This window comes from Calonectris borealis, chromosome 16, assembly GCF_964195595.1.
Source record: "Calonectris borealis chromosome 16, bCalBor7.hap1.2, whole genome shotgun sequence".
NCBI lineage: Eukaryota > Metazoa > Chordata > Aves > Procellariiformes > Procellariidae > Calonectris > Calonectris borealis.
The window spans coordinates 13,560,971-13,573,200 of NC_134327.1; the positions used below are offsets into that span (position 1 = coordinate 13,560,971).

Below are 12,230 nucleotides of genomic sequence, written 5' to 3' on the forward strand. Positions count from 1 at the left end.
CAAGTACCTTGAAGTAACTGGTAATGGTAATAGCTTGACAAAGATGACTGATGGCAAATTCTCACTTGAGCTGAGAAACCCAGCATGTTTTTGGAACTTTGTGCATGGGAATAATACCATATTCTTCTGGGTGAATTATATGTAATTGACACAAAGAAATTGGTTTCAGAGAAGTTACAGGAGACAGAGTAACAGCTGTTGTGTGGGGCTTGTTTGGGATTTTTTTCTCTTTTACAAGGATTTTTGTGGGCATCCTTGGTCAAACTTTAGCTGGTAATGACACAGTTCTGTTTTATCACAACATGTGCTGTAATTAGAGCTCTAGCTGTCCATGTTTGCTGAATCCAAGGAATTTACTGATTGTGGAGATAACTGCCTCATCCTTAAGAGTTGGGCTACTGTCCCCTCGCATTATGTGGCAGAAGGAATGATTTAGATACTGAGAGTCAGTGGTGTGGTAACATATTTGCAAGTTTAAAAAAAGCGGCAGTTGCAGCACAGGGAGACAATCATGCTTAACTAAGCTTTCTGAATGAAACGCCAGGACTGTGTTAGTGTTCTGATTCAAATTGTGAAAAGTGTTATTTTTAACGAAGCATTTCATAAAATGTTCCTCGCTCAACCTGCATCTTGGCACTTTTTGTAAAACAGATGCTACTGGTGCATTTATACCTGCAACATTCAGGAGTAACAGGATTTCATAAATTATGGCAAGATAAAGTAGACAAAGATGGTACCAGCTTGTTGATGACAACTCATGTGTAACAGTCTTTCAACTTACTTTTCTGGTTATTCCTTTTGCATAATAAACTGGAATGATGTTTATATATGACATACCATATGATATTATATATAAATATCATTCCAGGTTTTATATATACATTTTTGTAGATATATTTTTTTATATATATGTTTCACCTTGGCTTTTTGATGATTTGTCTTCATTTTGTCACTGTGCTTTTCCACGGTGTAAATGTAAAAAACATAAATCCAGCACGATTTCCTGTCTCCTTTTAAAATCTCTTTAAATAGCCTTTTCTTGCTCTTATGCAGCAGGTCCTAGCAGAAGTCATTTGGTGTTGAACAGCACTCAGGGTGCTCTAACAAAGAAATTGGTGACTGTAATAGCTTCTATTGAACCTGGTACTATGTTTTGGCATCTCTGTTCCCTTTGCATCTGTGAGTAAAAGTGCTTTGAGGAGGGGGAGAATGTCTGCTTTTTATAGAGCCATGCATTGTATGGAGTCGTTAGGTTGTTTACCTAACCATTTTTCTTGAAGTCTGCTTTGGGGGTGACTGTTTATGTAAAGTCCAGTGTTTCCTAGCACTTTATTTTCAGACCTTACGTAGATGAAATGCTTGTGGTCACTGTCACTGGTTCGCCACATGAAGGATGCCTAATAGCATGGGTGCTGTGTTGTCACTGTGAGGAGCTTGTCCAGGAAACTTTTGGAAAATTTGTCTTATTTAAAACAAAAAAATTCTAGTAACATCTTTTGTATTACTGTAACCACGTGTGGCATGTGCACTCCTCCTCCCCTTGGTCTCCAGTGTATATATAGCATGCATTCAGCGAGTGCTATGGAGTCTGTGAACTCAAGCATGCAGCAGGGAGCCAGCAATCCATTTTCTTTTACTTTCTCCTGTCTGTAATCTCATAAGGCAAGAATTGGTTCTATGCAGTTTAAGGGGGGGTGGGGGGGGTGTGTGTGTGTGTGTTTGTGTGTTTTCAGTTTCAACACAAACTAAAAAAAGCTTTCTATTCTCACTGCCTAGCAAGGCATCCTAGAGAAATAGGAATCCTTTCCCACAAGGAATTGAGATGTATGCAACATACTATAACTGTCTGAGTACAATATATATGGTTTATATGGCCAGGGATTGGAGGATGTACCTGTCTGTAGCAGGTTATTGAGTAAAACTCAACAGTTCTGGAATTGAAGCAGGTTGCTTCCTGCCTGTATCAAGACCAATTTACCCCTCTGGAAATTTCAGTGGTGCTTAAGAGTTGCCTCTTGGGCACCCTTGGAAATACCAATTAACTTCATTATGCTTTTTATGTTGAGTCTAATCTGTGCTTTCAGGTTGATCTTTTTCTCATGATGGAAATGTTAAGCAGTAGTAGTGATTGCTATGCATCTTTGATAGGAATCATGCAATATGGATCAAATAGTGTAACTCAGTTTAAATAAATTGAAATATATACAGTAATCTTAAGGAATGCATGCTCAGTTCAGCTTGGGCTGTCTGTCTTGTCCTGCTTATCTTCGTAGAAGTGTAATTCTCATAGGCTTAAATCCTGCACTAATGTGCCTCACTCCTAAATAGGACTACCTGATATAACTTGAGTTTATCCTCTTTTGGTCAGAAAGAGGTTAATTAAGGGAACAATTAGAAAAGCTCATTAAAACTGCATTCAGGTTCAGTGTAATGAAAAGCGAGCTTCCTGTGACAAGATGATTCAGAATTTACGTTTTTCTGATTTCTCATTGACACAGTTCCCCAGTATTAGTGTGTGTATGCTGATTTGAAGGAGTGTCTTGGGCTTGGGCTGTGCTGTTGTCACGGTTTGCATTACTGTGGTGGTTGTGATAGACTGGAACAATAATGTTAATCCCAGGCACCTTCTCACCCCTGAGGGAGGGGAGGAGTTCGTCAGGCATTTTCACTGTATTTTGCATTGCATTTCCATTTCTTGGATCCCAGGTTTTTACAGCAGTTAAAAGCATATAGACTCTTTGGATTACCCCCACCTTGGCTTTGCAGGCAGTGTCAATACTGGAAGCCAGCACAGACCAGGCTGCAGAAGCCTTCTAAAGCTGTGAGCACCCTTGCATATATCCATGCTCTGATTTTTCTGGGACTGGGTCCTTACAAAATGGCCACGTACATGCTAGCTAGCGTAATGTGTGAAAGCTAGCTGTATGTCCTGGGTTCTGCATCAGTGGATTGGGAAGCCTGTCTTTCTAAAAATGAAATCACAGCAGCCAACAAATTGTTTGCTTGTGTAGTGAGCCCAGCCCAGCCTCTCTGATTCTCTTCCCTCGTTCCTGTCTGAGATTGCGGATAAGTCACGTGGCTGGATCGGATAGCTTTGGGGAGGCTCTCAAGGAAAAGCAATGTTAGTCGGGCCTTTTCAGCACGTTTACTGGGTTAGTTTAGACTTCATATTTCAGGTTGACTCATGATTTTGGAAAAGTAACAGTTAGCTTTTGTTAAGATTGCCCATATTTGCAGTCTAATGGGACTGCCTCACAGTGTTTTGGGTGCAGGTATCAACTTCTCTAACATTGTACAATCAGTAAATATAGTATTGTTGAGGAGATAGTTGCACCATCACCTGGAAGCAGTAATGTGTAGGAGATGTGGATCTTGCATTACTGGATCCTTCTGAAAAGGACGACTTAAGTGGCAGCGGAATAGAGCTCCTTACTGCTATGAAGCTGCAGTGGGGATCTTCTGGCCTCAACAGTGCTGCAAAACTGCCCTAGGGCTCTGTGCAGTCAGATCTGTTGAGATCAGCAGCATGTTGGGATTGCTCTGAACACTGTCAAACAAGGACTGATTTGTCCTTGACTCAGATGTTGAAAAATGCTGAGCACCTGGCATTACAGCAGAGAATTCCATTGCTCTGTGAAAGAAAGCTCAGCTTTTCCACGGTAAGGGCTTGAGAAATGATGAAGCTTTGCTCATACTGGTATTGAGCCTTAGTCCATGTGATGCTCATTGCAAATTTATGTATTCTCTGCTTTTTTCTGTAAGCAAATCCATGTAGCAATGCAAAAGCTTAAAATCCAGAGTAGTGGTTCAACAGTCTTGTTTCAGGTTCATCTCAGTAAGCTGCGTGCCTGCTGCTGCCAGACATTGCAAGGCATGAACACTGCTGTTTTAAATTGTGTGTTTGTGTTGAGCCTGCAGGGAACCATGTTTAGAAGGGTTAGATAAACATGATTAGGCTGCATTGTCAGCAATGGTGGTCTTATTTAATGCATTAATGAGTGCAGGTGGCAGGACCTCTGAAGTGAATTAAATGCAATGCAAACTCCTGCTGTACGTAGGAGAGCCATTGTGAGTCTAAGCCGCTGAATGCTGAAGCAGCTCATTTGAGATATGAGGTGGGAGATGGGAATGAGCTTCCTATGCCTGAATGATAATTTTGCACTCTTCACAGCAGGGTTCTGAAGACCACCTTACAGCAGAACTAGCTTGTGTGGAAGAACCAAGAGCAAGAGAGTATGTTTTTAGAGCTGTGATAGCATGTTTCTCTGCATTTCCATTGATAGCAGCATTAAGATAAGGTGGTCACAAATACGGATTTACTTGCCTGCCACCTTGTTCTGTTACCTAGCAGGATTCAATAATGCACTGGTTAAAAGAATTATGTACAGCCTCCACCAGCACTTACAACGCTGGAACAACACTGCCTGAGTCCCTTCATTTCCTTCTATAGGCAAGATGCTGGAAGCCAGCACAATTGCTGTGCTCTGCTGGCCTTTCCCACGGTGAAACCTGGTTTTTATTTCCTGCTGCTTTAACCTTACTATCAGTGAAATGATCCCTGGAAAGCTTGTATTGATTGCACATTATTGTCTAATTAAAGTGCAATAAGAAGTGTTGCAGAACACTCGCTCTTACAGCCCTGTGCCTATTGTAGACACTATAAATTAGAAAGCTTTCTGTTCAAATATGGAAAATGTCAGTGCTTATTTCCTTTTGAATTTCCCAGCATCTCCTGAAGGCTACATTTGTAGATGTGTAATTATTTTTTTTTCCCCTAAATAAGAATTGGAAGGAAGTGTTACTTAGAGAAGAAATGAGGCCCTATAGGCTTGCGAGGGGCCCTGTCCTGACCCTGTTAGCTATAACCCATGCAGTCTAAAGGGAGGCACTTCTAAATGAATATATTTTAATCTGAAACCTGGTAGATGATCCTTTAGCATCACGTGCAGAGATATAAATGGGTATTAGTTATACAATATGTAGAGGCCAGTCTTTAAATAGTGCTGACTAGTCTTACCTGGAGGCTGTTTGTTGCTCTGTCTGGACTTTATGGCTCTTTTGCTCCAAGTTGCTTGTGGTTTGATACTTTCTAGTAACTTGTATCTTCCCGAGTTATGTGCAAGGAGCTAATAAAAGATAAATCCTAGTCCTTGATATAGCAGGAACTGAAGAGTATGTCGTAGTTCTGCATCTTGCTTAGTCATTGATTGAAAACAAGGCCTTGGGGAAATCACTTAGCTTACCCAAACCTTCAGCTTGCATCTAATCACTAGATGATACACTATGATACATACACAGAGATTTATGAATGGTAAGTAATTCTGCCCAGGACCCTGGGCAGAAAGATGCTGCCCAGAGAGAATGGTGGATGACTCCTATGCTATGAATGAATTAATGATTCACCAATAGCATACAAAAACACTTACATATGTTTAGTAGCATGTGTGAAACTGACTTTTCCCTTTCTTTTCCTTACAGATGTACTTTCCGATTCCCTAGCACGGTTATAAAGATCCAGTTCACATCTTTATACCATAAAGAGGAAGCAAAAGAGGAAGCCTCGTCACCTCCCCTTCGGCCACTTTATCCTCAAATATCACCTCTGAAGATCCACATCCCGGAGCCGGATCTCCGGAGCGTGGTCAGTCCCCTCCCGTCCCCCACAGGCACTATCAGGTAAGATGTTAACTATCTGAAGTGTGCTCTCTGGAAAAGCAAAGGTTCTCCAACACCAGTCTGTTATTTTTTGTCTGGTATACTTGGTGCATGAAATACCCCATTAAGAAAAGCAAACTTGTTAAATATCTGCTGTTCAAAATTATAGAAGACTGTTGAAAACTGTGTTATGGTGGCTACAAGTAGGGCACAAGGGTTTTGTTTAAGAGCTTAAAGGCTTGGGGGGAAAAAACTTGAGTCTCAATTTCACACTATAGAGTTACTAGTCTATCTTTGGCAGTGGAATTAGAAATATCTATCAAGAGCTACCTTTATGCATGGAGAAAAGAAAGCAGGCAAATATTTCCTATGTTAGGACTGAGGACTGCCTGTTTTATTTTTATCTCAATAATATTCTGTTGTTGCTGGGTGGTGCCAGTGTTATCTGAAGTTAGGGACAAGGGTGGCCATTGGCACGTGGTTTCCTGGGAATAGAAGGAAATGGGGGTAGGATGCTGACCATGTACTGAGGGGCTGTAGCAATCTGCATGTACATCTGTGCGAGTATCCTGTTTTGTAAATTATCTGATTCATGAAAGTGCAGTAAGAAATAACCTGAACATCAAGTTACTGCCTGGAATATTTTCTTTCCTTCTTTCTCGGTAGAGTTGATGTTATGCAGTTGCAGTAATCTCTTTTAACATTAAAGCTTACTTGAAATATAATGAAGTGTATACTTACTTGAAGTATAATAAATTTTATAAAGTAAAGTAGACTCATGGTATAGGATGATGTATTAGATGTATTTTAAAAGTGCAGGCCTCAGAATACCAAGAGCCTATAGGTAATAGTAATAGCCTTCTGTTTGTTTTCTTGTCTGTATATTTGTAAAAAGCTGTAACACACAAACATCTTCTGACAGCACTAATTCAGTGAGTAGTATTCAAATTTACGTGGCTGAGAACGACTTCAGTGTCACAATGAAGTCAGTTTGGTTTTGCATAAATCTGGAGGCGCTTGGTTGTTTGGGTTTTTCCCCCGGTCTTGCAGAGCTGCACAGATGTGCAGTGCAGATATTCTAGAAAGAGGGGGCTGGAGGTAGCTGTGGTTTTAGTCCTCTGTTCAGGCACTGCTTTTAGTTTATATTTAACCTTCTCTTTTTAGATGAAGCTTGTTGCTGGGAGGGGAAGGGGGATGGTTTCTTTGCCAGCATATGGTAGTTAGTTTCCATTCAGTCATCTTGCGCAAAGCAGCACAGTGTGGTTTGTGTTACTAACAGAGGCTGTATCTTTTGACTCTGGCATATGCCTGCAACTGATATTTGACTCCCTGAGAATGTTTCTTTTGCATAAGGAGAAAGTGGAAATAGTAGTGTTGAATTGTGCTCAGCCCCTAACGGAGTGTTTACTAAGGATGATTAATGATTGCATCCGTTTGTCTTGAGCACAAGCTAATCCAGCCAAGTCTTCAGAAAACCTCAAAAGACATCTGAGGTTTCACTTGCCAAACCCCTTTCGTTTCCGAGTTCCTCTTACAGAGGAGGGGCTGACACGTTTGTAAACATCTCTGCTCAGCCCCTTCAACCTTCCCCGCTCCCCCGGCAGGGTCTTGCAGCTCTCGTACCCTGTGCGCCAGGCTTTGGGAAGTGATTTGGGTGTTTTTGCTCGAGAAAGGGAATGCTCTTCGGGGAGCATGTAGCTATGTGTTCTGGCCATCTGGCTTTCAGGGCAGCTCTCTGCAATCTTGATGGCTTCACAGTGGTGGGTGAGGCCAGCTCAGTGTCCTCTCCCCCTTCCCAAGGGCAGCTCTGGGAGGGCTGGCAAGGGCTCAGCGTGGGACCCACACCCCTCTCCCATTGCTGGCTTTGGGAGGTGGTTGCATGATCTGGGCTCTCCTCCTCCCTCTCCCCCTTCTAGTATTTACTTTCCTAATTTGGTGCGTTTGTCTCGCTCCTCCCTGATTGGCCCATGGAAAATTATTGCAGTTTGGAAATCCTGGGCAGGGTGAAATTTCCTTTTTGGAAAGTGGCTCCTGGCCCCCTTTTCCTGCCTCCGCCCCGGTGCAGGGCAGGGGCTGTACCTGCGCTCCCACTGCCAGATCCAGCCCTGCCCTCCCGACCCCCGGCCCTGCTCTGCTTCCCTGTTTACATTGCAGCTTGCTTCCCTGCAGGTTCCCCTGCAAGCTTCTGGGTTTTTTCTGCCCTATTTATTTTCCCTCTGCCTGGAGAGGGAATGAGCTTTAGTTAAACAAAACCAACCTGCCACCCTCAGCAGCTTTGCAAAGCAAGATTCCTGCTTACTTCTAGGGAGAAATGTGTCCATTGTTTTCTTAGCTAGGTGTTTTGTCTCCAGGAGGGGCCACTTGTAGACGTGTTTTGAATGCTGTTGTACAGCTTTAAGGGAAAATGTTGGTTGGCAGCATGCTGTGAGGCTTACACACAGGCATGGCTTATTTCTTCCTGCTTTGAGTTCAAAATTCCTTTTAAAAAAATCAGACTTGCGTGGTCCAAAAAGGAAAAGGCCACTGTGGTTGTAAGAAATTGGTAGAAGCAGCCTGCCATTTTACACAACATAAGAAAGGGCAGAGTAGCACCAAATCCCTTCTCGGTAGGTTCAAGGCATTGAAAAGCTGTGTGAAAACCATGTGTGGTTTGGTTCAATTCAGCTCTGCCTGTTGGGAGATAAAACTGACTCACAATTTCAGGAGTTGAGGGACAGTCTTTCAGTACATGCCTTTACGGTTCTGCAGCTGCATTTGGAGGATCCTCTTTGGGTGACACTGGTGACATGAAGTTCCTCACCTATGATATGAACACCTGGTTTTGCTGTAAGTTCATGATATCTACATAAATGTGACTCCATATATGTGTTGCAATCTAGTCCCCAGAGTGGCTTATGCTTGGATTATAAACAGATCCACAGAGTCAAGGTGTGATGTAGGAGCCTATTCCTGGTCTCAGTGTCATGCTGAGTTGGAGTTTAGATTTACAGTGTTTAGTTTTCCTTTTATTATCTTCCAGTTGGTGTTAATGACCCTGTAGTAGTAACTTAAGTCAGTTTTCCAAACAGCATCTCTTTCCAGCACTGCCCCTCAGGGTTGGGGGTTTTTTAGTATTTAGAAAATGAAATTATTTCTCTGTATATGCTTCCCTATTCTAAACAGCAATTACGTTGTCACTGATATATATACATATATATATATGTGTATTTTTAAAAAAATACAAGAAATACTAAATGCTGTACTATGGAGGTCAGTATCGTTATTCATATTTTACTGCTACTTCTGGCTTATCTCTGCACCAGAATGACTATGGTCTTGAACACTTTGTCTTGTACTTGTTTGTTTTTTTCACTGAAAGCATGGATAGTTGGCTCACATGCACAGTCTTTATCAGTAAGAAAAAAAATATCTTTGACATGTAGGAGGAAGAGTCCTCAGAGCCCTGTGAGAACCACTGCTTGAAAAGTGTCTGGTGAAGTTCTGTGCTAATAGCTAAACTGGTACATATTTGTGTGGACCCAAATTTGTATTTTAATTGTTAGTACTTAATGTGCCTGCCCATGTTCAGCCGTTGCTAGAAAGGTCAATACCTAGTTTACAATGAAACTAGTGGTATGAATAATGAAAGATGAGCTGGTATCCTTCTGCATCTTTTGTTTTATAAGGTTGATTAGTAAACTAGAAGATGTGAGCTGAATTGCCATGGTTTCATAAGCTATATTCTTTAAACCTTATTTCCTTTTTTCCTTATTTTCACTATGCAAAATCAGTTCAGTAACATGTTGCATGCTCTGATAGTGGATTACTCAGAGGCCTGCACTTGGGGAACTGCAGTTATCTTGGCTTAGCCACCAACTTGTTTTGTGGCCTTTAGCAGGTCATTTAAATTCATTGTCTGATTTTTATGCATGTGTAGTGTAATTAGTACTTTCCAAGAGTGTGTAGTAGATAAATTATGTATTGGGCTTTTATTCCATAAAGCATGACAGAAGAGTGTGTGTGTGTGAGCCATGTTATGGTAGATGTGCAAATGCTGGCTATGCTTTGATTCAGACTTGGCTTGGAAAAAGGGAGTGCTTTTTAATAGGCTCTAGGACAGCTGTACAACACTGTTTCAGAACACTTGGGATTTAACCTGAACTTGCACACTTCCTCTGAAGTTATGTAGTGGGAAGCTGAATGAACCCTGACTTCAGTGGATGCATTCACTCACTGGAACAGGATGCATGAATATTGCCTACTCCATTTCATTCAGGCTGTCGTTCTTCCTATAGCGCTATTAGCCATTTAACTGAAAGGCTGGTGAAGAGCTCCAAGGCAGGTTTTTTGCAGGCTCTTTTGCATTGTCTCGGTTATCCATTACTTCCTGCATTCGGGCAGAATATACAGCTCAGGTAACTCCCACAATTGGACAGACCGGTGATTATTTTTAATCACCCTTGTCTCCAAACCACAAGCCAACGAGTGTGATGCATATACATCACGCAAGAAAAGCAACAATCCATACTGGGCTTGGGAGTTCCTACGCATGTTTATTTCAGATAATGGACCATGTGCTAAAGGAGATGTGCCAAGCCATGTGCTGGAGGAAAGGCTGCAGATGTCACCAGCTACACGAGCACTTCCTCTTCCCCAGTCAGTATAAAATGTTCACTGAATCCACGGTCAGAGTGAGCTCACTTCCTTTTGAAGAGGGGAACCACTGGAGCACAGACAAGTAATAAGAATTTCAACTTTTGCGGATAGCTAACTTTCTCTCACTGTGGCTTGTTCGACAGCTTTGTTTTTCTTCAGCGTTAAGCAGTCAGGGTAGCTCTCAGATTTCTCCTTTCACATCAAAATCCAGCTTGGTTTGGCAGTCTCACCACTTGTGATTGTTTCTGAAACCTGTCTGAAACATGCAACGTGCAAGGACTTGCCTTTCTTTGAGTTATGATTTTGGGGCTAGGCCGGGGAAGGAGAGAGCGGCAGAGGATTCTCACCCATTATTGCTGATTGGTGTATCGTGGAAATGCTTGTTTCGCAAGCCGAAGTGCTGTACTTTGACCTGATTCTTGCTTATTGCACGTAAAAAGTGTCCCTGTATCTTTTGGTGTCCCTTTTTGCAGGCTTATAAAATGGAATATAGGGGTAGTCTGAGGTTTGTGCCATTTCTCTAACCATAGCCCTTGTGTGCAGGGCAACACGCCTCCAATTTGCATTTGAAGAGGAGACTGGGGAAGATTTTAAGAAATGGGGATTCTCCCTTTGTACTCAATAGGGGCTTAAAAAAAATTGCCTATTCAGACAGGAATCTGTATATTGGCAGTGTTGCCAAGGTTGTAACTCTTATCACTGCTATGTCCCTTGTACCTGTTTCACAAAGGTGCACTTAAGCATTTTTCAAAGGCACTGCCCATGTGCATACCATATCCTAAACCACAAAGTTGAAGAGATGGATTTTTTTCTTCTTTAGCAATGCAGATTCCGAGTCAGGTGAAAAATTTTATGTGGGATCCCAGGTAATCTTTCCTCTTTGTCATAGACAGGATAGGTGCTTTATCCATATACCTGGCTTAAATTAAACCTCTATAGCTTGATCCCTACAGATACCTTTCATGCAAAAAGAATGAAATTAAGTAATAGGGCATCTTTCCTGCATTCATGTACTGCCTCTCCTTCTGGGGAAATTGGCACTGGAGTTTGGGAGTGTTTCTGTTCCCAGCTTGTTCATAGACCTGTAATATGACCATAAATATGTCATTTAACCACTTCTTGCTTCACTTTTTTTTTCTCCCCTCCCCACCCCCCCCCAAGTCTGTAAAATGTGGCTAGTATTGAGAGAGTCTGGAGATTTTTACATAAGAATCTCTATATATGTGCTCAGGCAACAGAACTCTGTAGCCCAGTATTCTGCCTCAGACGGGTATCTTTGGGGTAATATAAAAACACAGAAAATATACAGTAATGTTAATGTACGTGCAGTCTGCCTCCACCATTTTCTTAGATCAGGGGCTGCCTCGGAGCAGGGACTTCCTGACCATCTGTCTAATAAAGCCCCTGCTGGATTCCCTGTCTTCCTTCTTTCCCCAAGAACTTGTATAATGGCCTTTTGCATTCACATAGGCTTTTAGCATCAGCCCTATCTTACAGCGTGTTCCACAGTGTAACTACAAACATAGAAGCACTTTCTCTTCTTTTGGACATGCTGCTTAGTTTCATTTTGGCCTCTGTTGGAAGAGGCCAGAAGCTGAACACCTCCTCTTGGCTTTGTTTTTATAGCCTCTGTCACCTTGCACCTCAGCTTCTGTCTTACACTATTTGTTTCCTGTACGAAATCCGTTCCATATCTCTGATCATCCTAGTTATCCCCATCAATACCTTCTCTGGATCTGCTGTATCCTTCTTTTTTTGAAATGAGAAGAGACAAGCAACACACAGCGTCCTGGCTGTGGACACACCATGCACACAGTGGTACATCTGTTTTGATTCTTTAGTTAAAGCAGACTGATTTTGGACATTCTGGTAAGTTGTACGTATTCTTCAATAGCTGGCAGTTAAAGGCTTAATTGTTGCTAGAAAGTGCTGTGAACTTA

General features: G+C 42.0%; 1 protein-coding gene across 2 annotated transcripts in view; it reads left to right on the forward strand.

The window, feature by feature from the left end:
• Positions 1 to 12,230, forward strand: part of FOXK1 (forkhead box K1) — a 57,377-nt gene that overhangs the window by 20,951 nt on the left and 24,196 nt on the right. For both annotated transcript variants that reach the window (XM_075165337.1, XM_075165338.1), the window contains exon 2: positions 5,479 to 5,676. In XM_075165337.1, coding sequence (XP_075021438.1) covers positions 5,479 to 5,676 — 198 coding nt within the window. The remainder of the gene's footprint in view (positions 1 to 5,478; positions 5,677 to 12,230) is intronic.